This window comes from Protopterus annectens, chromosome 4.part1, assembly GCF_019279795.1.
Source record: "Protopterus annectens isolate FY-2018-M chromosome 4.part1, PAN1.0, whole genome shotgun sequence".
NCBI classification, from domain to species: Eukaryota; Metazoa; Chordata; order Ceratodontiformes; family Protopteridae; genus Protopterus; species Protopterus annectens.
In genome coordinates, this window is record NC_056734.1 from 929,374,150 (window position 1) to 929,401,894 (window position 27,745).

The window sequence follows — 27,745 nt, forward strand, 5'->3', positions numbered from 1 at the left end:
ATAAGCATACAGCTGTACCATGCTATCCTCCCCATGTTTCTCCAACACCTGTTAAAATACAGATAGCATTTATATCCCAGATTTTTATGGAACAGGAAGACTCTTGTCATGACTCTCTAATTATGTGTTTTCAGTGTGCAGAGCCTGTGCTTTTCAGCTTTGAGCTAATCACACTTCATAATCTGCTTGAATTTAATGTATTGTCACTTTAATGTCCCAACTAAACATGCATATGTGACACAAGGGAAATACTGCCAGCCCAACTATCTGGAATTTTGTAAATAATTCTGTGTCATTTGTGAATATTTATATGATTTATAAAGAAGTGTGACAGAAGGAAATACTGCCAGCACAGCTATCTGGAATTTTGTAAATAATGACATGTATTAGAACTGTATGTTACATGTATATTAACCTGCTGATACAAAAGTATGTGTTGAACAGGGTTTGTACAGTACTGAGCTTGAAAGATATATCAACAGTGTACCCTACTGGAACATAGAAGATTAATTTGCAAAACTTAAGAATAGTTGAAGTTAAGTTACTTTATAGCTGGACCATAAACAAAAGATGTTATCTCTCAGTTTCAGTGCAGTAGCAGACACAATGTCTAGAGCTAGAATTTTTTTTGTATTGTCTTGGAAGAGAAGTAATTACTAGGTTTGAGATGCAGAAGTGTTTCATTGTTTTATGACTTTCAGGATTTGAGCAAACATCTAAGAGATATGTATTTTTCACACAGAGATGTTAAATTCTGTTTCTGACAAAAAGGGGTTTTAGCCTGTGAACTGAAGTCAGGTGACAAAAAGTGATGTTATCCAATCTAACCCAGCATTAATATTTGATATCAATTTAAAAACTCTCTCAGAGAGAGACTGAGCATTTTGTATCTTGTCTTTGACCTAACAGAAACATTCACTCATTATCACATCTGCACTTGCCTTGCTGTCAGTAAGTTTTTTAGGGCATAGTAACTCTTAGATATAGTTAGGAATATAGTAAAAATTAGTTTTGATGTTTTCTGTATTTATTCGAGACTGTCCTGCAATGTCATTTTAAATATTTCCTGTGACTTTGAACTCTGATGTAACTGAATACATATTTAGTATTGTCATGTTCTTTTATTATTTATTATTAAATATATATAAACCTATCTCTGTAGCTGATATTTGTGAAACATATTTAAGCTCTGAGAGTACTTGCATATGTATTTGGTGATATTGTACAGGCCACTCCTAGATAGCCTTGTTCTTGGTCAGACTCCCATATGGATTAATAGTAACATTACACAGTAGGATTGGGTATCCTTTGTTAAGGGACTTAAGTAGCTGATAAGCAGTGGCTGGTGGCAGCTGGAACTACCTTATAGTCTGGGCAGAAGGGGGCATAGCTAATAAGCCTGTGACAGCCTTCCCCAGTTGTGTGTGTGTGTGTGTGTGTGTTTGTATATAAATAAAATCTCAGTGTGTGTGTGCCAGTTACTTGGGCAAGAACATGAAGCACTGGTTAGACAGAGAGGGTGCTGGAAATCTTAGCTTGACCACCCAGCTGAGATCTCAACTCTATAGCTGTGCCAGTGGGGAGTCTTATTGTAGTAGTAGTAGTAGTAGTACCTACCTATAAACCTATGAGAAAGAGGGAGACACCAGCCCCAAACAGACTGTGAAATAAGAATCTGCCTGCCTGGTGACAAAGGACCCTTTCCATAATTCCTGAGGTCTCTTCACACTGCCTTCTATTTCCTGTATCCTCTCACAAAAGGAAGAAAGAAATACCCTGCTCTCCAAACTGCTGATCCTGCAGTGGTAAATAAGAATCTGCCTGCCTGGTGACAAAGGACCCTTTCCATAATTCCTGAGGTCTCTTCACACTGCCTTCTATTCCCTGTATCCTCTCACGAAAGGAAGAAAGAAAGTATGTCTTGTCCCATAAACTGGCTGTAGAACCTATATTTGTCACTATTGCTTCTTGGGTTTAATACAAGCATCCCAGCCAGGACAGTCAGCAGCCATACCCCCCTTTTGGTCCTATAACCGGCATACCCTACCCATTCCCTTACTCTAGCCTCTTTTTAGCTGTAAATACATCTTTCCTTAGTCCTAGACCAGCTAACACCCTTTAGAACCTACCATCGTAATATTATTGCTGACCACTAGGTGGCACTCTTATCCAGTCCTACCTGACTTACTTACCCCACTTTCTTACAGTGTTTCCACATTACATCTCTGATGTCTTGTACTAGCTCTTAATGATATCCTGCTTTATCCTTGTACTCTTACTGCCTACACCCAGCTATCCTGATATTTTCTACCACTGATTTACTTATCTCTGTACTTACCTACACAACTTGCCTTCAGTATTCTGCATTTTACTGATTGTTATTCCTGAATCTGCTCATCTATTTGTCTCTACCCACTCCATTCGCCCTACGGGCTCACTCCGCTTCCCTACCCTGCCACCTATTCCCACCCGCCCCCAACACCACTAACCTTATACTACATAACCACACCCTCTTCCCCTCTCAACCAATCACAAAGTTATCACACCCCTTACCTTTGCACCAATCACTAGAAAATACTCCACAATGACCTAACCTACCCCCACCTTCTCTAACCAATCCCTTCCTCTCCCTCCAAAGCTCCTACCTTCTACATACCAGTCTTATTACTACTCCTTACCTCCTACTTTGTACCTTACAACTAAATTCTCCCAATGACTAAACTACCTACCTCAGGACATTTACAGCTGCTCCTCCTTATAATACTTCTACCTTCTCTAACTATAGCCGACATTCTAACCTCCTATGAAAAACCATTATGTCCACAATTGCACTATTCCTCAAAACAAACAGCCATACCATATCTTGTTGTCTCCCTAAACCACATAAACATAATATCTGCCCCATGCTACCTACTAGCAAAGTATCACTGAGTAGCCCACATTAGGTATAACTATCTAAAAACTAGGAAGTCTCTAAGCCAACACTGTTTATCCCAAAATCCTAAATCTCAATCAAATGTCCACTTATTAATAGATGGAGACATTCATCCAAACCCAGGCCCAAGGAATACTTTTATTACCCAAGCCCATAGCCCTAAGCCCTCTAGTAAACTAACCCCCACCAAACCTCCCAACTCTCTCTTAATAGCACATCTCAATATACGAAGCATAAATAATAAAGTTGCTCAGCAACATGCCCTCTTGGATGTTCACTCATTTGACATCCTATACCTGACGGAAACCTGGTTAAAACCTGTAACTCAAGACAATGTAGTCATCCCACCCGGATACAATATCTTAAGGCAAGACCATATAGCCAAGAAGGGAGGGGGGTAGCTATTCTATACAAAGCAGGCATTCAAGTTACTGCTTCTGACTACAAACCATCTCAGGACAATAATGCCAAAATCCTTACCGCTAAATTACAGCTTAATACTCATAAATCCATCTATATCATCTGTATCTTTCTGCCACCTGGTAATAACACCATCACCCTGGAAAATATCCTTAACTGGCTATCACTAAACTTCGCACAAGAAACTATAGTCCTAGGTGACTTTAATATTGACTGGAAGTCCTGTAGCAATGAACACCCTACTGCCCATGTTAACCTACATAGTTTTTCTCAAACCATTACCTCCCCAACCAGGATAAATAAACCCAATAAAAAAGAAACTATCTTAGATTGGATTCTTACAAATAACCATCACCAACCATATGATATAGGGACCCTCCCTGATGATGTGAGTAACCACTTACTTACCTATATCATCAGGCACACTGAGAACAACTCGGACAAATAAAAACTTTAACCTAGATGGCTTCCAAAGTGAACTTGGGGCATGTGATTGGTCACCCTTAAAATACCTCCCACTAGAGGAAGCTGCAAATTACTTCAATTCTAAATTCCTAGCCATTCTAGACCACCATGCACCAACCCGCTCTATCAGAATTAGGACTAAACCAGCCCCATGGCTTACTAAAGAAACCAGGCACAAAATCCTACTTAGAAATAAATGCTGGGCCAAATGGCGAACTACAAAAAAAAACTTAGATCAGCAGAAACTTAGACAGTTGAGAAATAACACAAAGAAAGCTATACTCTCAGATAAAATAAACTTTTACTTAGAACACCAGAAAACCCACCAAAATAAATCACAAAAGTTTTGGGCAACCATTAACAAACTTCTTCCCCCAGGTCATTCCATTATACCAACCCCACAGGGCACTGATCATGAGAATCCCAAGCAAACTGCCAATACCTTCAATACCTTTTTCACAGAAGCCATTCAAACTCTTGCCAATCAGCTAACACCTGACAGCTTAACTTTGCTAACCTCAAGTACTAGCCTACTCCCTCCATTTCACTTGCAACCAGTCCCAACATCACACATTCTCACCCTTATCCAAAAACTTAAACCAACTACCCCATCAGCTGACCAACTACCTGCTGAATATCTGCAAATAGCAGCCAAATCCATAGCCTATCCCATTTCCATCCTGATTAATAGAACCATAATCAAAGGCAACATCCCAACTATCTGGGAAATCTCTCACATTATCCCCCTACATAAAGGTGGTAACTCCAACGAATTGTCTAACTATCGCCCCATAGCCTTACTTTCTCCTCTGGCAAAAATAATGGAAAAATGCATCCATAGACAACTCCTTGACCACCTTATCCAAAATAACTTGCTTTCTAAATGTCAAAATGGATTTAGGCTATTCCACAGTACTACCACTGCCCTCTTATCCTTTTCTGACTGCATTAATAAAAACCGTAACAACAATATGCTTTCCTCTGCACTCTTTATTATTTCAAAAGCATTTGATATGGTCAACCATCAGATACTTTTAAATATCCTTAAATCCCTTTCACTAGATGCACTGGCTATAAAATGGTTCCATTCTTACCTGGACAATAGACAGCAGGCTGTGCTATGGGATAATAATCTATCTACCCTCCTCCCCATTACCCTTGGTGTCCCACAAGGATCCATATTAGGACCTTTGTTCTTCTCAATTTTTATTAGCAATCTTCACTCAGTAATTCCCCTAGCTGCTTGTATTCAATATGCAGACGATTCCACACTAATATGCTCAGCCTCCTCACCATCTGAACTACAGTCCCTAACCCAAAAGGTGTTTAATACAGTAGAACAATGGTTTACTCAGTACTGCCTCCTATTGAACCCCAAAAAAACAAAACTCTTGATCTTTACTCCTACCCGAAAGTCCTCCATAGTAGATTTTACTGTCACATCTAACAATGGTACACTCATATCTCCTGATTCAACTACAAAACTCCTTGGAATGACAATTGATAACAATCTTAACTTTGACACTCATATCAACAACACAATAAAAACTGTAAATAGAAAACTGGGATCCCTCTATAGAATCAAACCATTCCTTACTCCAGCAGCCAGAATAATTATTGCCCATGCCCATCTAATGTCTACACTCCTCTATGCCTCACCAATATATACTAAGCTGTCTAAAAATAACCTCAGAAATCTTGAAAACCCCTACAACAACATTGCCAGATTTGCAACTGGCAATCCATTTAGAACCCACCACTGTAATAATTTAAAGCAGCTAGGATGGCTTGAGTTACAAAATCAACTAAAATTTCACCAACTTATCATTGCCCACAAGGCCCTTTACCAACCTACTAATACTCCAATTCTTTCAACCCTCATTACCCCCTATAAAAATCTTAACACCTTACGTTCTTCAAATAAACTACTTGTTACAAGATGTAAATCCAGCAACCTGGCTGGAGACTCTCTATTCTCCAATACTGTTGGGCACAACTGGAACCTACTCCCCAGTGAACTAGTATCACTATCCTTAATATCAATTTTCAAATCTAAACTGAAATTGTATCTTAGAACACACTGGCTATGCCCCTGTATTAACCCAGAGTAACTTCTCCTTTTATTACGAGCTACTGCTTATACTCTACCTCTCTCTACTATATCCACTTTCCTGAATAACAAAGAGAAGTTTATTCTTGTAAATACTACCTTTGTTTGTAGTGATTTCTTACTTATTATTTGTTATAAGTATGTGAGTGGTTTATGATTTACTTGTGGAATTACCTGTTATTATTTGCTAAATTATATTTACCTGTTAATTTCTTTGAATTGTGATCTTGGAGCTTATCTCCCCGGGCCTCTACTGAAAATGGACATATATCCAGTTAGACTAGCCCGGTCAACAAATGTAAAATAAAATAAAAATAAATAAAAATAAAAAATCTCTGTGTGCTCTTAAGGGAAATGGCACTTTACTGTGTGTGTATGTGTCATCCTCCCATTCTGTACGTTCCCCACTGGTGGTAGTGGTGAGGATTGAGGCTCCTTGATTACTGGGCCAGTGTTGGGGTGTCACAGCATATTAGCATCAACAAGATGGGGTTGTACTGTGCACAAGAGCTTAAATGAAAAGATATCGCTACCAATTCACAGGTGAAGAAATAAATAGATTCTTCATTCTTACTGTCCTTCCAAAGTTCCTAATTCTAGCAAACAGTCCTATTATGCATTAAAATTTGTAATAACAGCAAATCCAGCTTTGTCTGTAGTGTGCTGAGGTCTAATTAGTGTCTGAAAAAGGCATCTGAGATGGAGATTTACAAACTCCTGGCAACTCACTGCTCCAGCTACAGCTCTGATATGGCCACTGTGTGGGATGACAGTCTCTTTAAAGCTGAAGCTAAAGTTCTCTTTTCATGTGAGGATTGTTTTGTATGCACTATTGCTGAAACTCTAACCACCTGTTTTGTACAATTTTCACAGGTGCATAATCCATGAATATACAAAAGAATCTTGGATAGCTAATCTGCCAGCTTTCATGGTACATTCAGAATTCTGAAAGCTACCTTGTGCATAATTTGCTGTCTTGTTAATCTGCTTTGGCAATAGTACCTTTATTAGATGGTACTATTGCCATAGCAGTATAGGAGACATGGACATACTTGGCTTTTGCCCAGGGATTTATTTCTCTAGACAGACAAATAGAGTGGTATGAAAAGCAAGGTTTTTACCACTGATTTTTGCTGTTACAGATTCAGTGTTCTAACTGTATAACACATAACCTATACTAGTTGAAATACCTTCAACTGTTTGATCTCCTTCAAAAACATTTAAAGATCATTAGCTTCTTCAGTTTCTTAAAAAGGCCTGATACCAAACACAAATGTTTCTGTCTTTGCTTGCTTTACTTCATATCTTGGCAGTTGCAGACATTCTTCCAGTCACCATGGAGACCGTGTATAGATTCTTGTTGATGTTGGTGTCATCTCTGGGAACAGGAATTATTAGATGATGATGCGTTAAGGACTTCCCTGTCTGAAATTATTAAAAATGTCAGATATTTACAGTGCAACTTAATCTTTAAGTGTATCTACTCTGAATCTATAACTAGCCATGCCCATCAAGCCAGATTCTCAGGACTGAAACGGCCATATACTACATGAAAGGTGATGGTGTAAGTGAGGCTTGAATGCCCTGTATTTGATGTCAGTTCTTGGTGTGGGGGTAGGGGAACAGGAAGCAGCTATTTATGATGCATACACTACCTGATGACTACTGGCTGATGTACAGAGCATGGAAGTGGGGCAATATTACTAGGAGCTTTTGCGTATCTCCTGACATTTCAGCTCTGTTCTGTATTTATTTTATTTATTTATTTATTTATGTATTTATTTAACATTTGTTTGCCAGGAAAGTCCAACTGGGACAGAGCCCATTTTCAGCAGAGGCCTGGGGAGAAACACTCCAGATACATGTCTTTGGAATGTGGGAGGAAACCGGAGCACCCGGAAGAAACCCACGCTAACGCATGGAGGACATGCAGACTCCGAACAGAAGGCACCCCAGCCAAGAATCAAACCAAAGAACTTCTTCCTGTGAGGCAACAATGCTAACCACTGCACCACTGTGCTGATATTTATCAGCAGCAGTTTTTCTGCACTTGATTCCCCAGCAGTCAGTACAGTGCCACTCAGTTTGTTGATATTGCATACTGGATTTACTTTACAAATTCACACATGAGAATTTAATAATATAAAATAAAGGATGGCATGGAGTGAAGTCCTCACAATGCCCTTTATTTATTTATTTATTACTTAGTAACATTTCAAATCAGTAAATTATGTTTCAGTGAATTGTTGTCAGTAAAGTGATTTTCAGTAAATTCATTTTAGATTAGCAGCTATGTAACCTTTTATTGGTAAGTGTGGATGACCTTCAGTGTTTTGCTAACACTCCATTACTGCCCAATTTAAATGTTGTACGTCTTCGATAGGTTAAGGTCTTAAAAATCACCACCAAATCTTTCTTCCCTCACAGGATTGCATTTCAACCCTCCAGATGTGTTGCTATGTTCATTTAGTCTTATCTTCCCCCTTTCACTCTCTCTCCTAGCTGATGCTTGTACCAGTCTTAACCTTGACCGCTCATCTCTTGATAAAAAGCGATTCACATTACAGGGTCTTTCTAATCGCAGACCCTCACACAAAGGTAAAAAAGTATGCAGCATTTTGTGTCCAGCATAGCACTTTTCATGACTTTCATTACTCTGTTTCCTTCATCCATAGTACTGTGAAGCTGACGTGTGTTGTACAACAGTACATAATTTGATTCATTTGTTAATTCTGAACACTTGTCTATTCTGATGTAAAGAAAAGTCAACAGAGTCATTACCTAACAATGAAAAACTAAAATGTCTTATAATTCGGTTTGTATTGTGGGGTCATAGCAGATTTGTTAAATTAGATTTATTTCAGAGATACACAAAAGTCTGTCACATTATACTCTGTTACAAGGCAATAACATTTGTATTTATTTTTTGTTTAGTCACAATTTCCCTTATCTATATACCAGTTATCCATTTTCTGCTTGCACATGTTTAAAGCCAGTTTGTTGTATACTTTAAGCAAATTGCTATGCTAAGATCTACCTGACTCCATGGTAACATGATTTAAAAATAATTTGATGCACTAATAGGTTTCTGCATAAAAGAAAATAGAGCACATATTTTTGTAATCAATTTTCATAACAGTGGTATGTCTTACAAGTGATCCCCTTCAGATCATCGAACTTTTAAAAGCTTGACTTTCATGTGGCCGAGACCATATAATCAAACTTTTAAAAGTTTGAATGGTCTGAATGGAGATCTCCATAGAGCGCGGAATGGGAAGATTTCCCTTTTCCACAATGTAGTGCGATCTCGGAGTTGGTATATTTAAATAGCGGGGGGTGTGGTGGGTGCAGCAGGGGGGCTTGCCCACCTGCTAGCAATGTTTAGGTTTTTTTTTGCTTGTTTTTTTTTTTTACATGTTCGAACATTTAAATGTTCGATCATATGGTCTCGGCCATATGAAAGTCGAACATTTGAACGTTCGATCATATAAAGTAGACCCCTTACAAGCTATTATTTCAAGTAAGTCTAGCAAATGCCACTGTTAAAAGTATGCAATATCTGTATAAATTCAGGAATATGGCCCAAGTCACTGAAGACCAGGCATGTTTCTTTACTGGAAAGGCTCATGCAGACTCACTCATTGACTCCTGTGAGGGAAAGGCTAGTTTCCTTTTCTTATATTTATATAATAATATTTTCTTATATTGATTTATTGCATTTTGTTGCCTTCTTCTATTTTGTATATTGTGGTGTATTTTCATTATGCTGTGTTTTAACTGAGGGAAAGGTTAGCTTGGTTTTTTGTATTGCTTTTTTTAATTTGCTTTGTTTCATTGTCTTCTTCCATTTTGTATATTATGGTGTATTACGGTGTTTTAATTGTATTCTGCTTTCAGTTGCATATTTAAACTAGGAAAAAGACCAGAGCTGTGTCTCTTGTAAGTTACACAGAAATTAGAACAGGTCAATTAAACTTAATTACCTGAAAACTGTGGGAAGAGTTAGAAACTAAATATTGTACTTTACTGGAAAAGCTCACTCAGATTCTGCCGTAGACTGCTGTGAGGGAAAGGTTAGTTGCTTTTCTTATATTGCTTTCTTGTAATTTGTATTGTTTCATACCATCATGGTATATTTTTATTATATTGATTTTTAATTGTATTCTGCTTTCAGTTAAAAAATATATAAAAAAAATTAAAATATAAAATATTAAAAAATAGCATAAAATAGTGTAAAATGGACAGAAACAATTTGTGTATGGACCTATGGACAACAGAGGAAAAAATATATGAGAAAGTATTCTTTAAACCTATATAAAAATGAACTAAATTTATTTTTTTGTCTAAAAGTGACATCAAAGCTTCTCTGATGTTAAATTTAATACACTACTGATTGAAATATTGCCATTCAAACCAAGTGGCACACCCACATTTAACTTGAATTCTCACTGCAATTTTCTATACTCAGCTAATGCTTCCCACAGACCCCCATGTGGGTTTTCAGGGATTTGTTCCAACACTGGAAATTTAAAATTCCTATGACCTGGGAATACCTTCAAATGCTTGTATAGTACATTGTTTTAATTACCTCTTTTTTATCAAAACAATGTTTGTAAACACACTTGGTGAGTGTTCTTTCAGTTTTACCAATGTAAAAGGCATCACAGTCTCTTCCTGGATACCTCATCATACATCTCATCTAATAATTTATGGGGGTAATCTCTCTCCAATAACATTTCACACATTCTTTCTATTTCTATCTCTATCTCAAATTGTTAATCCATAGATACCATTCTTGCTGCTGAAAATAAACTGACCCTTAACCAGATTCCTTTTATGCTGTCTTGGGTGACAACATTTATAGTGAAGATAGGGATTAGAGAAAGAGTTTTTTTATGTAAATAGAGGGAACAAAATTGTTATCCTCGATCTCTAACGTGACATCCAAAAATGAATAGATTGTATCGTATAATTGTGAGTAAACTTTAACTTTCTTTCAATACCCTTCTTTTTCCCATATGATAAATATATCATCCAAGAATCTACAATAAAAATTCCAACAAGAATTATAGGCGGAGTTCAAAATAAACAAATTTTCCCAAGTAAGATTGACTAAGTTACCATAAATGGGGTAGCATACTGCACCAGTTGCTACTCTCTTAATGTGTCTATTAAATTCCCCTTCAAAAAATAAAAAGTTATTCTGCAAAACCATATTCTATAAGGGCTTCATGAAAATATTCTAAGCCCACATCATGTGGTATGCTAGTAAATAAATCGGCATCAACTGTAAGCAAAGTTATGTTATTCTGCAGTGTTCAGGGGTTAATTTCTGCAAAGAAATTTCATGAATTATTCAGCACATATGGATATTTAAATGAAAGTATTAGATGTAAGCAAGTTCCCAGAGGTTGAGACTATATGCATTTCCTTTTGGTATTTCCAATAGGTCTGATAAATATTTGCTGCTTTTGGCTATGTGTATTAGACATGGTATTGAGTTATTCAAAATTCTTATCAAATGTATTGGATCTGCAATTTAGTTAATGAAGTCAAGACACTCAGTGATTGCATTTTACAAGATCTACTTCTACAAATATAGATTGTCACCTAGCAAGAGAGGGTGGGTGAGGAGAAAAGGACAACTGAGGTTTTTCAAGGAGGAGGGAGAATACATGATACAGTCAAGACTAACTTTACCAATATAGGAGAAAATTACTTCCACTTATAATGGTAAAATATTGACCCGGAAAAGGTTTACCATTTTTAATTACAGTCACCTGATAATTGACATTGATTATTTTACCTTGTTTGAAAAAAGGTTCAAATTTTCTCCAAATAATAATGTGGATTTATTTGATATAATAGTAGATTTGAAACACTACACCAGGAAATTAAAGTTAACAATTATGAACAAAAATACCAGCATACCACCCAATTGTAATCCCATAAAGAAAAATAAAAGTCTTTACAATCCCATTTGAATATGATGGTGGTGTTATTTGAGAAAGCTTGTAAAAAGGATATATATTTTATATTAAATAAAACATGAACCAAACCCTTTAACCTAACAAAGAATGGACATAAACTTCTTGAAAACTAACCAAAGATAAAACTATAAAGATTATGAAAATTATGAAACCTGATGGGGAGGGGGATGGTTATAACCAATCAGATAGATCATGTGAGTCAAATGGATAATGTTATATCCAAGAACAAAATCAATATAACATATAGAAAAACAGACCTGTATTTGGAGGATTATCTTGGATGCATACCATTTTCTTTTGAATAAGTAACCATTAATACCAGGAATTTCTGGGATACTTAAAACACATAAAGACATCCTAAATCTCTCATATAGACTTATAGTTTGCACACAGGAATCAAAGGCATATCCACTGGCTATATATATATTGATAGGAAGCTGAAAAACACTTTAAATAGATACCCACACATATTGAATGATTCGTGGGATTTTTTTGCAGAAATTAACATGTGAACACTATAAGAATAGCATTAGTTTTCTCACAGTGAATCTCATTGATTTATTTGCTAGCATGCTACACAATGTGGGCTTAGCCCATTTTCATGAAGCCCTTATAGAATATTGAGGATTAGATGGAAGAGAGATTGGGTTTATTATGGAATTAATGGAAATGGTTTTGCAGAATAACTTCTTATATTTTGAATGGGAATTTTAATGACAACTTAAAGGAGAAGCAGAGGGGGTGATGTGCAACCCCATTTATGCTAAATTAATCATGCTTACTTGGGAAAATTGTTTATTGTTTATAATTCTTGTTGGAATTTTATTGCAGATTATTGGATGATATGTTTATCATATGGGAAAAAGAAGTGTGCTGAAATAAATGAATTTCTGAAATACATATCAGAAAGTATCACTTTTTTAAAGTTTACTCATGGTTATATGATACAATCTATCCAATTTTGGATGTTACATTAGAGAGTAAGGATAACAATTTTGTTTCCTCTATTTACAGAAAAAGCACTTTCTCTAATTCCTATATTCAGTAGAAATCTTGTCACGCAAGATACCGTAAAAGGAATCTGGTTAAGGGCCAGTTTATTTGACCAGCAAGAATATTATCTAAGAATGAAAAATTTAAGATAGAGATAGAAAGAATGTGTAAAATGTTATTGGATAGAGATTATCCCCAAGAATTTTTGGATGAGATATGTAATGAGGTATCCAGGGACTGAGGCTTGAAATATAGCCCTTTTTTAGGTAAATGCACACCAGCATAGCAATGCATCAGCATGAGGTTGATACACCAAAGTATGACAATTTTATGTAAACGTTACACAATGACAATACATCACTAATAAAAAAAGATTATAAGAAATAACTGGTTGAGTTTTAAAGCAGGTGAGGTTATTTTTGGGATTGTGTGGAATGCCTCACAATTTATCTCTAAGATAGACAAAAATATAAAGAGAATCTTTAAAAGAAATAAAATTGGATTAATGAATGTGAGTGGGGGACAAATTTTACTGGAACCACAAAGTGTGGAAAATGTAACCAGTGCCATTACATTATTGATCAAGATTTTTTTATTTTAAACAACTATTGCTATTCTAGAGTAACTTTTATAAAACAACTGTGACACCAGAGGATTAGTTTATATTGCAATATGTAGTAGATGCCAGTCATTGTATTTAGGTAAAATGGAAAGACATTTGTGTAAGAGAATGCATGATCAATTGCATGATGTCAGGAAGGGGAACAAAAACAATACTCTGTTTAAACACTCTCCTGAATGATAGGGATTTGTAAAATTGGAATTTGGAATTTTAGAAAAAAATATCCCTAGATGCCAGAATATAGAGAGTTTGTGTGACAAATTAGGCTGGATGCAACCATACCCCCTGGTCTCAATGATCAAATTTAAATTTCACTGGTTTTAAAGATGAGATCAGCAAAATTATGAATTGGTTTTAAACCAGGTTTTGGAGTTCTTTGTGTGTTTAGTATTCTATTGCTTAAAATTATCTGATGCACTTTTTGTTCACTTCATATCATTAAGTTAAGTACTTGTCACATTAAATTTGTTGGGATCTAACTGAATAATTGATTTTCTGCACATACATTGGTTATTTAAATTGATTGTACCTTAGTGATTTTGTTCTGAAGAAGTTTGAGTTGTGGGGATGAAAGAGCTAAACCTATTGATTGTTTGTGGATTAAACTATTCAACCAACCAGATGCTGACATTTGTATATAATCGTTGGATTTTCATTGTTTTTTATTTTGACAAAGTCATCAGATTTTCTAGTCTTGGACTTTTCCCTGAGAACCCATTGTTCTGTAGACTAGTTTTTGTACAGGGTTGCACAGTATACACAACAGTTGTATGGCTCCTAGTTTTTTATCTGAAATCTCTTTTAATTTTTTTTATTTTATGAACTCATATTTCAGTATCTAAATTTTTAATCACTGTATTAAATTTGTCAGAATGTTATCAAACAATGGCTGTCTGACGCATACTACTACATCATTGTTAAGTCAACAAACATCAAAGAATTTGTATTTTGTGTTGCTCACCACTTACTTAAAAATTCACTGTCCTCTGTTCCAGCTGCAGGTTCCAAGTATATCCTCAAACCACATGGAACCATACACTCTTTAGCATAGGCCTTTAAAGTTTTTAAATGCCAGTTCACACTACTGGAATTTTTCATTTTATAAGTTGAGCAAAAAATGCTCAACCCTCACTTAAGTCTGCCTTGCTTCTGATGAAGAATTTTGACATTTACTGATATATAGCTATTTTTTTATTATTCTATAAGTAATTAAACTTTTTATAGTTTAATAATAATAATAATAATAATAGCAATATGAAAAAAAGTTTTTTCTAAATTGTAATTGTAATAACTACATTTAGTCACTAGATGGCATGTAGGCAGTTTGCATGAGAAAAGTTTTTTTTTAATTGTAATAACTATATTTGGTCATTAGATGGCGTGTATGCAGTTTTGTATAGACGTTTATATGCTCAAGCTTTCTAGGTTTTAACTGGGTAGAAGAATCAATGATTGACAGGGCAGCACAGTGGTGCAGCGGTTAACGTTGTCGCCTCATAGCAAGAGGTTCTCCAGTTCGATTCTCGGCTGGGGTGCCTTCTGTGTGGAGTCTGCATGTCCTCCCTGTGTTCGCGTGGGTTTCCTCTCCGTCCGGGGTTCTCCCACATTCCAAAGACATGCATCTGGAGCATTTCTCCCCGGGCCTCCGCTGAAAACAGGCTCTGTGGAACCTAGTCGGACATTCCCGGTCAACAAATGATAAATAAATAAAAAAAAAATAAATAAATTGTATTTAAATGTTTTAGGTGAGGTTTCCCCACCCCACTGATATAGCCTTCTTGGTGAAACCCTGGGTCTCTTGTAAGATTATTGTGTTCATTTTTTTGTTGTTTATAAAACAAGGTTTTTTTTCGCTGTTTGAGTGCTGGAATTGGTTAGTGAATACACACACACACACACACACACACACACACACACACTCAGATATACGCATGCAGTTGCAGTGTACTTTATTGAAAGTTGCTTTGATCAACAGAACAACATGCTGTCTTTTTACCTTGTACATTTATATTGTTGAGTGCAGTGCTTGCTGAATGTGATTATGTCACTGCGTGTGGGATTTGTTTGGGTTAAGGTGAGTGGTTTTGGTTTTGGGGTGGGATTGTGTGTGTGAATGTTTGCATGTCAGGGTTAGAGCAAGGGCTAAACAAGGATATAGCTTTCGTGTTGTACATATATGTGTATGTACTGTATTGATAATGGGTAGATGTGAGCAAGTGTTTATGGGTTAGGGTTAGAGTTATGACTAGGTCAAGGGATAGTTTTTGTGGTGTGCTTACATATATTGTATGTGTTCTGTACTGAGTGTCTTGTGTAGTGGCACTGTGAGGGGAAAGGGTTTCTTGCAAAGTAATGTGTAGGGTTAGAGTCTGGTGCAGGTTTAACACACAAGAGTGTGGTGAAGCAGAGAAGCGTTGCTTGCCTACTTCATCTTACTCATGTGTGATAACCCAGAACTTGCCTCTGCCCCTAAACTCAGCCCTACATAATACCTGACAAAAAAACACTTTTTTCCTTAATTGATTGCAAAAGGAGAGTGTTTGTTATCTTCTTTTTCAGTCAGATGAGGTTCGATTTTTTTAATGTTTTGGTTAAGTGAATTTCAATTTAAAGAAGTCAACAGTGTCAACTGTTCTACAATTCCACACACACACACACACACACACACACACACACACACACACACACACACACACACACACACACACACACACACACACACACACATATATATAATGTATATACACAAACACAGACACACACACACACACACACACACACACACACATCTATGTGTGTGTATATATATATATATATATATATATATATATATATATATATATACTGTATTCTTGGGAGTAGTATGTATACACATGCAAGTAGAGTGGAGCTATAACCCAAGTATGAGGTTATTCACTTTAGTTTAGTGGCAATGCGTTCTGGCAGCTGGCAGCAGTCTGCTTCTCTGGTCATTTTAAATGCAGCCTCCTCAAGCTTGTGTTTTACTACTTGTTTATTCGTAAGCTACTGCAGCCAACCACTCCAGTATTCAGTTCTGCTTTTGATCAACTGTACATTTGCACTATGCCTATAAATTTCATTTTGCTTGACCCAAAATGGGCTCCCATTAAGATAAATAAACAAATAAATAAATGCATGGAAGAAGCTATAATCTATTTACACTCTAGAATCTGATGATAAAATAGTAGCATTGCAAAGAATAGATTTATGAGAAGGATTTTTAATGTTTTTTGAAATACCTGATTTTGAATCATGCCATGTACTAAGCAACCGTGTAGTTATTCTGCGTCTGTCATGGAGATTCATGATTACATTTTCAGTTATGAGAGCAGATTCCAAGACAGGATTATTCTTTTACAGTTCAGGTTTGCCTTTTACGGGTTTCAAAATATCTGTTCTTTAGTTCTGAAAATGGTACACCCAAATTAAGTAATATTATGAATCTTACTTCAGTCCTCTTCCATGTACTGTGTGTTATTTGTTTGTTTAGCTAGTAAATGGTTTGTTTGCTTCTTTAATTCCATAGGTGGACTAGTTCACAGACCATTTTCATTTACAATCTGAGCATAACACAATATCATAAGCAGCATACCACCGTCAATGCTCTTTAAATGTTTATGAATGGTCTTATTCTGAATGTTAATGCCAAATCCTAAATACTGCTGCTGTCAAACTGTAGTTGTCATGTAAATCTAAAAGTTTAACACTTTAGGGTTACCACCTATCACTCTTTTCCAAGGACAGTATTTGCTTTGGCAGCTGTGCCTGTAAAAAACTTGAAAAATAGTAAATGTCCTGATATTTCAGGAGAGAAAAAATGTCCTAATTTTCCTTCAATAATGCAGGTAACAAAATTGTAACAATTGTATCTGAAAAAATGAATTTGATATGAACACTTTACAACAGGGAATCATTGTGTTTTTAAAATAGTGAAAGTGACTCATTTATATTGGTTTACCCTGCAAACTGTTATTTCAGTAAACAATGTCCCATTTTGGACACCAGAAAAGGTGGTATCCCTATAGTGCAGTGTGTTTTACCTGACCTTGCTGTACTGGCCCTGTCTTGCTTACTTTGTAGTATCCTGCTTACATATTGCTAACAGTACTGTGCATTGCTTCTTCCCTTCCTACTACCCCTTTCTTCTCCCAGATGCTCAGTCAAAGAGAACCGAAGTTGTCACCCGCCGTTTCTCCTTAGCCTCGTCTGTCAGTGCTGCCGCTATTACTCGAGCAAAAGGTACCTCCTCAGTAACAACGGCATTCTCACCCATGCTTGCATGTAGTAAAGTATCTCATTCAGCTCCATATCACTGTCCTGCTCAATGTATTTCCTTTTCATGCAGTCACAGGGTCTGTCTGTATTGTTTCAAGTTACTTTGTCAAATGAATTCAGGGAGATTTATTTATTTATTTATTTTTTACTTTATATGCATAATACTTGTTTAACTGGTTTCACAGCTGTTCTGCATGAATACAGCTAATGTAAACCTGGAACAGCTGTCGGCTCAACACCTTAGCCAAGTATGCCTTTTTGGAAATGTATGGATGACCATTTTGTTTCTTTCTAGGACTCCTGGAAAATAATTCTAAAATAAAATACTTGTAAGCACTGTGATATAGCTGTGTTTCTAATTCAGAAAACTGTCATGCTAGTAACCCAGCTTTGTTACAAATGCCTGACCCACTGCAAATATAGCCTGCAGTAAGACAAACTGAATATTTATGTGTGCCCCTTGTGTATCTCCAGTCTAATGCTGTAGAGTGGCAAAAACATAGGTGGTTCTCAACCCATGGATTCTGCAGTTATAAGCACTAGGAAATGGAGGTGATAGCAGGTGCAATAAGAAAGAGAAAGAAAACTTTTCTATTAACTTGCAGCTTACTAAAGCAAGAGTAGTCCATTATGCATACAATGTTTGATGTGGTCTTGTTTCAGTGGCTTTCTAGATGACATCAGGTGATCAATGGTTTTCTCAGTATTAGACAATGTACCTTGATTCTTCGAGGGTTCCATCTTGCACTTAGTATAACTCTAGATTCTCACTACCATTTATCTGTGTCTTTTCCTGAACCATGAACCTGTTTAGTTTGGCATGCTGTTTAGCACAAATTGAAGTGTCATAAATATGCCACTTGCTTCAAACATTTACTAGTTAAAAAGCACAGGAAGCCATACTGATGGAGTGATAGTGAGACAGGCATTGGTTTTAAGAAGTTAATTGGAGCCAGCTATAAACTTTGCACAGGTGGTCATAGGAGTAGTCAATAAGAAACTTCTAAAGAAGTAAACATTAGAAGGCCAAACAGAAGTAAATGTGATCTGGCTAGCCAACCAAGTAGAGCAGAGGGGTAAAGCCCTGATTTCTCTACAGGTGGTTCGAGTAGTGGACTGAGAGCCTGACAGTGCTGGCCAAGAAGTGTGGGGGGGGGGTTGTGCCTGCCTTGGGAGTGAGGCACTTCCTAGCCAGATATGCCTGCTGCTCTGGTGCTAAGAGATGGAAGTCTCAAGCTGGTGACAGTAGCGCCTGTCTTACATGTGAAGGGGCATGCATGGTTGGACATGGGGGTAGCTGGCAGTCCCTGCGGTGATGCAGGTGTGTATGGCACCATCAGAGAGGCTTGATGATTGACCAAGGTAAACAAAAGAGACAAAAAAGTGACCTGGATATTTTCTGGATTCATATGTTATAGTTAAGTACTAGGCAATCGGTCTGCAGACCATTACAAACCTAGTCAAAAACCCAATTTCAAAGTTCATAGGTAAGTACTAGGCTAATTATGCTTGTGGAGTGTTTTAAGTCAATTTCCTTCAAAGCTGAGAATCAAACCTTGTACCCTTTGTCTTTGAGGTAAACACTTTAACCATTATGACAACTACCAACCCGAGTTACCTTTAACTTCAAGAAGGATAAGCAAGAATGACCAGGGGAAACTTTGAGGCTGTCCATCAGATTAATTAGGTTGACTTTGAAGGTGTATGCATTATTCCAGAGCTGTACACAAGAACAGAAGGGAAGTGACACATGATAGACCTTTTAATTATCCATTCATTAGTTGGGAAGATGGGTTACTCTACTGTGCCTTTTAACCCACAATCCAGGTGCAAAACATTGGACATCCTTTTCAAAGTCTCACTGGAGTAATAACATAAATACAAGAATGCTGATCAGTGAAAACAGTATTACATGCATACGTCAAACAGAATTTGCACACATCAGGAAAATTACTCTCAATGATTATTTGCAACATGCATTTCAAACCTAGAAAGTTTTCATTACATGTATTGTTCAGTCAGCAGCATACCTGATCCCTGTGCAAAGCTAAGGCTGCATATCCTAGACTAATTTAAGTACATCTTGAATGTTCTTGGATTTGGGTGTGATGAGTCAGAGGTACACTCAGATATAGTTAGAAATAATTTGGAGGGCAATGCGGTCATGTGTAAAGAAGCATTATGAGAGCATATCTTTTTATCTATCAGTTTGTACATATTCCTTATAATATATATATATATATATATATATATATATATATATATATATATATATATATATATAATATTAAATGTATATTGAACAATATTGGGGAAAAGGAAATCTTCACAATCTCTTCTATTATGTAGTCTTTCTTTAACACTGCAGTGTTCTGATGTTGTAGGTGTTTGACCAAAGCACATCAACTGTTTTTTGTCAACCACCAGATAATTGACATGTAGGATATGTGCAGTTTTATATTGGGTCTATATCAGATCGAAGTTTCAAAACTTCGAATCTGATAAGGCCGACACCATATGATCAAAGTCTTGAAACTTCGACTCTTTTAACGGAGATCTCCATACAGCGTGGAAAGGGAAGATTTCCCTTTTCTGCACTGTAGTGCGATCTCGGAGTTGATATATTTAATGGGTGGTGTCATGGGGGATGCAGTGTTTAAATGGTTTGTTTTTGTAGGTTGTTGTGTTTTATTACATTTTCGATGTTTCAAGACTTCAATTATTTGGTGTCAACCATATCAGATTTGAAGTTTTGAAACTTCGATAATGTAATATAGACCGTTTCACATTACATGTATAGTTTATACAGAATTTGACACAGACAAAATAACATTTTTTTTCATTATTTTAATACAAGCCTATGTGTGATAGCTTTCTGAAATTATTTCAGTAGTGTACTATTATTATTAACAGAATGTAGAAAAAGCAGAGTTAAGACAGGAAGCGGTAAAGTTATCTTGTCTCTAAGATATAAATCATCAAACTAGTCGAAGTATAACATTTCTGAGTATGTTTTAATTGATAATTAATTTTCTTTTCTTTTGGTGTTTGTGGGAGTCTAGTGATCTTGATTTAATACTTCATACTTAACTCAGTTCTTTTTAGCACATAGTAGAAGATTATGTATTGTTAATTGCATAAAAGACAAGCATTCTGCAGTGAAATGCTGATTACAGAATTTACAATAACTGTAGTTCTCTGAGGAGCCTCTGATTCTATGGGAACATAAACCTTACAGATGCAGTTTATTTTTGAGAGGGTTAAGTATAACATGATGGTGCTTGTAGTGTGAAATGGATTGCAAAGACCTGCAAAGGTAATCACAGAAAAAAAAATGTTTGACTAGCTGAAGGTAATAGTTCAGGAGGGATGTTTTCCAAGTCATCAGCTGAAAAGGTCAGTCACTTACATCCAGTTTCAAGTCAGATGCAGCCAGTTGCAAGAGCAGGTTATCAAATGTCAGGAAATGGACATTTTCTTGTTAGCAAGAATCTTGCTGACCTGAGTAGATATCCTTTAAGGTTATTAGCATCTGTATGAGTCTGCAGACATATTTCTATATAACCTTGAACAGAAGGATTAAAACTGATGTTGCTTATTGGCCATTGAATGAATTTAGAGCTTTCAGCCTAAATCAATTGGTGTCAGTTTCAGAGACACCAAGGCTAAAATGCTTCTAGAGTATGTGACAGAATTACCACTAGCAATTAAAGTAGTTTGTTTAAACAGCTGAACGTATGGGGAGCAGACATATAAATTTGCTCCAGAAAAGTTTTACTGGTTGTTATTTTAAATATTTTTCCTGAAACCAGAAGGTAAAATAAAGCTTTTGTTTATATTGTTTTTGTGTTATTTTGCCTCTGCATATAACTTTTAGGTCCCCTGGGCCCTGATGTCAAAGCTAAAAGACATGGAATAAAGAGCGACCCAACCCCTCTGGGTTATGAAGGTACCAAAGCACCTTGTGATGTGTGTTATCTGCATGCAGTATAAGCCTGGTGTACTGTGGTGTTGCAGTTGTGTCCTTGAATACAAAATGTTAATGCAAGATGTGTGTGTTTGTAGTGTGTGTTTTTGTCCATCTTCCATACCACTAATCTTGTAATATGTACTGAAGTGTATTCTGCATACCTTCTTGTAGAAGAGAGAATGGTTGTAGTTCTCTTTATACCTGCATGAAATTTTGTTTAAGTGACAATAATAATATCAAAATCTTTGGGCCCTGCTAACATTGTAATGGATTTAGGAAAACAGATCATGATGAGCTCAAGAAAAAAATAAAGATGAGTTAGGAGACTAGTGAAAACAGAAAGCAAATAATCAGTAGGAACTGATTGGAAATAAATTACTGAATACCTCAGGAAAGGGTTTGAGGAAAAGATAAGAAGCCAAAAAAGTAGAGTAAAATGAATGGAACAGAAGAAGTAGAAGGAAAGGGATGGGGAGGTGGAAAAGGTACAGTACTGTGAGAAGGTAAGCAGAAGGGCAACAAAGGAAGTGAAATAGCAAATAAAAAAGGTTCAGTACTGCAAGAAGGTAAGCAGAAGGACAAGAAAGGAAGTGAAATAGCAAATTAAAAGATTCAGTAAAGCGAGAAGATAAGCAGAAGGGCAACAAAGGAAGTGAAATAGCAAATGAAAAGGTACAGTACTGCGAGAAGGTAAGCAGAAGGGCAACAAAGGAAGTGAAATAGCAAATGAAAAGGTACAGTACTGCGAGAAGGTAAGCAGAAGGGCAACAAAGGAAGTGAAATAGCAAGTGAAAAGGTACAGTATTGCAAGAAGGTAAGCAGAAGGGCAACAAAGGAAGTGAAATAGCAAATGAAAAGGTACAGTACTGCAAGATGGTAAACAGAAAAGCAACAAAAGAAGTGAAATAGCAAATGAAAAGGTACAGTACTGTGAGAAGGTAAGCAGAAGGGCAACAAAGGAAGTGAAATAGCAAATGAAAAGGTAGAGTACTCCGAGAAGGTAAGCAGAAGGGCAACAAAGGAAGTGAAATAGCAAATGAAGAGGTACAGTACTGCGAGAAGTTAAGCAGAAAGGCAACAAAGGAAGTGAAATGAGCAAATGAAAAGGTACAGTACTGTGAGAAGGTAAGCAGAAGGGCAAAAAAAAGAAGTGAAATGAGCAAATGAAAAGGTACAGTACTCCAAGAAGGTAAACAGAAGGGCAACAAAGGAATTGAAATAGCAAATGAAAAGGTAGAGTACTCCGAGAAGGTAAGCAGAAGGGCAACAAAGGAAGTGAAATAGCAAATGAAGAGGTACAGTACTGCGAGAAGTTAAGCAGAAAGGCAACAAAGGAAGTGAAATGAGCAAATGAAAAGGAACAGTACTGTGAGAAGGTAAGCAGAAGGGCAAAAAAGAAGTGAAATGAGCAAATGAAAAGGTACAGTACTCCGAGAAGGTAAACAGAAGGGCAACAAAGGAAGTGAAATAGCAAATGAAAAGGTACAGTACTGCGAGAAGATAAGCAGAAGGGCAAGAAAGGAAGTGAAATAGCAAATGAAAAGGTTCAGTACTGTGAGAAGGTAGGCAGAAAGGCAACAAAGGAAGTGAAATAGCAAATGAAAAGGTACAGTACTGTGAGAAGGTAAGCAGAAGGGCAAAAAAGGAAGTGAAATGAGCAAATGAAAAGGTACAGCACTGCGAGAAGGTAAGTAGAAAGGCAACAAAGGAAGTGAAATAGCAAATGAAAAGGTACAGTACTGTGAGAAAGTAAGCAGAAGGGAAACAAAGGAAGTGAAATAGCAAATTAAAAAGTAAAGTACTGCGAGAAGGTAAGCAGAAGGGCAACAAAGGTATGTGAAATAAGCAAATAAAAATGTACAGTACTCCAAGGCAGGGCAGCAAAGGAAGTGAAATAGTAAATGAAGAAGCTGAAAGGGATGTGGCAGAGTTAGGCAAGAATGAAAACAAATGTTTTATTTATGTATGTATGAGAAAGTAGCAAGTGGAAGACATACCTGGCTAAGTTGAGCAAAAATGGAAGCAGGATCACAGTATCCTTGGAAAATTTCACATAACAAATGAAGGAAAGCAAGAGGAGGGGGCCACATGCAAGTGCAGGGTGCCACATGTGACGGGAGGGTGCCACATGTGAGGACAGGGTGCCGCATGCGAGGGGAGGATGCCACATGCAAGGGGAGAGTGCCACATGTGAAGGGTGGGTGCCGCATGCGAGGGGAGGATGGCACATCAAGTAGAGTGGAGAAAGCAGTGTAGACACGAGGACTGAGATGAAATTCACTGTGCTAAGGGGTATAAACCACATGAAACTATTGAGTTGACTTCCAGTCTCTGGAATAATCTGCCAATTTGAAAGCTTTCTTATGGCAAGCCAGCTTTACATTTAAAGAGCTACACTAGTGTAAACTTTGGCAGTATAGGTTTCTCAACCTCAGGTTCAGAGACATGACTTTTCTCTTTCTGATATGTAACAGATCACAAGCTGGTACCCCATGGGCTAGTTCAAGAAAATTCAAACCATAATCCAGCAAACACCAACAAAAGGAGACCAGTAGTGACATTTAACTTCTTACTGACTTATTACATTCTCCTAAAGATTTATAAAATCATAGAGACTTCATGATAATAAAATCCAAATAGCAACTTAGCAGTGTAAATTATTATTAATACTTGTATACAATGATTAAGAATTTAACTTATATTTTATGGGGTAATTCTAAATCAAAAAAGGAAACATGCACCTGGTGATTATTTTTAATTTTTACTATTGAAATGAGACCCATTGGAGAAAAAAATCAAACATTTTGCTGAGCTCTTCCAAATTGCTTGACTGGAATCCACATTGATTTCTTATGTTATCTGCATTATAGAATGCCTGCAGTTTCAGCGTTTTATGTCCTAGTTATTTTAGTCATAGCCTGCCTTGGTATTATTATTAATAGACTTTTGGTTTTGTTTTTTTCAGATTCTTTTCCTGATGCTTTGCCTGTGTCGTTTAATCCCAACAACACTACAGTTAAAAGAACTGTGCGCAGATCCACATCCCACATAGGTAAAGTCAGAATCCATCTTCATACTTTGTCTCATTGTGATCAGCTAGACATGCATTTTCCTTGACAGATATAAGCTGTGTTTAGTTCTGTTTTTCTGTGTGTAGTTTGTTAAACAGAAACTGAATAACAAACTGATAAGCTCTGTCAAATGAATGAAGTGCTTGTGTTTGAACTATGATGACTGCTAATAATTCAGAAGAATGATAGTATGCTTAGTGATTTTCGGAGAAAGTTATGTCCATGATTATTCACTGCTAACTACTAATGATGACTCCCAACTACCCTAATGTTGTTGCTCATATTCTATAGCCAAATGTGGATGTTCTGCTCAGAGAATAATTCTCCCGTGAACCTCTCCAAGAGCTGCTGCTGTCTCATTACCTTGCTTGTTTTCTCTGTTTTGTATCCCAGGTGGCTTCCAGTACTTCTAAGTGTGTGGATAAGATCTGTTGGGGGCCTTTTTTGCAGTTAAGGCAGCACACCTTTGTAACTGGTATTAGTAGCTTCAGGAGACTTGAGCTCTAAGCAGCTTCAAGGCCCTGACGACTTGCTTTTCAGAAGTTTCACTGATTTAGTTTAACTTCTAGCAGGCCTTTAACCACTCTAAATTAGTTATGATTTATTTAATGTTGGCTTATATTAGTCCCACCTGCTTACTTAGCATTTGATTTATTACCTCTGTGTCTCGTGACACTTTATGTCTTACCCGGTTCATTTATTATTTTATCTGTTTCTTTTTATATTTGCATCTCTGTTTACTTTTCAAATTGATAAATAAACCTGGCTCTGAACTTCAACTCATTAAAAGGCAATGGTGCACTGTGACCAGCTCTCCCTTTCTACAAATTATCATTTCAATGATAGTACATCAACAAAGTCATGTACACACAGCCTCTTCACTTTCACCATCAGCTCATGACTGGACTTAGCTCATCTGTAGTACACTCAAAATGTTCAAGAGTAGCCATAAAAGTATCATTTTAAGTTTTATTCTGGAATGGCTAACCATTCTATTCCTTGAAGGGAAATGGTTAGATGAACAAATTACCAAATATTAAATCAGAGACTGTTCAGTAGATGTTATAATGGCAGAAGGAGGCAATAAGCCTATCCTGTCTTTTTAATCGATTTAACATTCTACCTCTTCTTTCTGCCTACCTTCCCCCATAGCCTTTTACTACTTGTCTTGTCTCATGTAATGTTAATTGCCTCCGTGGATTTTCTGTCCACCACACATTCTAGCAGTCTGTTCCACAGAGCCACAACCCTTTCTGTGATAAAGAACTTTTAGAGATCTAGAAAATAGTTATTCCTTATAATGTGTTGCTGGTGCTTTCATTACTTCTGTGTCCATCCAACTAAGAATGACTCTTATACATCTCCCCCAACATGATTTTGTTTACCTGTATTATTTTCCCTCTCACTTCTTCTGGTCTCGTGTGGAAAGACATGCTGCTCCTCCAACATCTGGTCATATTCTTTCCTGTCCATCCTGTACATCTTCCTAGTATCTTAATTCGGACTTCTTTCAATAGCTTGATGTCATTTTCATTGTATCCCTTCTGGAATTGCATGTAGTACACTAGAGGGGGAGTATTACCTCTTTTCTTATGGAATCACCCCCCCCCCAAAGATACAGCCCAACACTCTGTTTGCTTCTGTCACTGCACGCTCACTCATCTTCTGGTAATCCATTCCAGGTAGGACCAACACCCCCATATCTTTTTCAGCACTCCATATCCTTTTCAACACCTCCCTTTCCTTTTCAATACTGCCATATCCTTTTCAGCACCCCCTATCTTTTTCCTCTGGGTTCTTGTGGCCTAAGAGCAATGCTTTGCATTTATATCCACTGAACCTGTCTGGCCACCTTTCTGCTCAGATCCATAGCATTTTTCTGAAGGATATTTCATTGAAGCACAATTCACTGCGCTTACTTTTCACTGAGTCATTTAAATTTTAATGTCAGACATTAGTTTGGCAGAGAGTCATGTCTCCCATCTCACATCCCCATGTGAGTATTACCCCTGTAGTTCCCCAACTTAAATATTACAGAACCTTGAGGAAGGGAGAAAAATGGATCTTCACCACAGCTGTCCTTGTTTCTCAAAATTGTGTAACCCTACATTGTAATATTTGAAGTTGGTGGTTCTAGCAGCATCTCCAGATGGGAGGTGTAGGGGCAGTATAGACTCCTTGCAAAACAGCTGTTAATTGGTATAGTATGTTTTAATATTCCGACTAAGTAAAATGCAGATTCAGTGAGGTATTTTTGGTGAGTTGTGTCTCATTGAAACATGCTTCTGCAAAACATCATGAATCAATCCTACTGCCTACATGTTCAATATTTCCAAATCCTTCGCTAGACTCTTTCTGCCATCCTTCAGAGCAGTAACTAACTTTGTTATCAGCAAAGACTATGATTTTTTTGCTATACTTCCTCAAACACACTAAAGAATACTACACTCACACAGATCATTGTGTCTTTCTATTAGTAACTTTCATATTTCCTGATTTTGTTCCTCTCACAACAACCCTCTATGGCCTCCCAGAGATCCATGCAGCTACCCAGTACCCCAGTCTTAATCCTGCCAACACTCCCCCGCCAGTTCTCTTACCAGCGTCCTGTGTGGGATAGGCCTTGCTGAAGTCTAGGTGGACTACATATACTGGTACTCCCCAATGCAGTCATAAATCTGATCAGATTTCACTGACCACTCCTTTCAGGATTGAAGTAATTTTGATTGATGTCCTGTAGAAATGCCACCCAATTTTCTCTCAGGATTCCTCCAAGACTTTCTCTGCCACCATTGTTAAATTTCTAGGCCTATAGTTCTATGAATATTTTTTGCACTTAACCCCTTTTTCAAGAGTAACATACTTACTGTCTT

The 27,745-nt window shown here is 36.9% G+C and overlaps 1 protein-coding gene across 4 annotated transcripts in view; it reads left to right on the plus strand.

Moving 5' to 3' along the window:
- LOC122801123 (guanine nucleotide exchange factor DBS-like) overlaps positions 1–27,745 on the plus strand; it is a 3,406,519-nt gene that overhangs the window by 3,104,780 nt on the left and 273,994 nt on the right. The window contains exons 28-31 of one of the 4 annotated variants that reach the window (XM_044070650.1): positions 8,433–8,528; positions 17,709–17,795; positions 21,709–21,780; positions 24,767–24,853. In XM_044070650.1, the coding sequence (XP_043926585.1) occupies positions 8,433–8,528; positions 17,709–17,795; positions 21,709–21,780; positions 24,767–24,853 (342 nt within the window). The remainder of the gene's footprint in view (positions 1–8,432; positions 8,529–17,708; positions 17,796–21,708; positions 21,781–24,766; positions 24,854–27,745) is intronic. The other 3 variants (XM_044070651.1, XM_044070652.1, XM_044070653.1) reach the window with 3 other exon arrangements.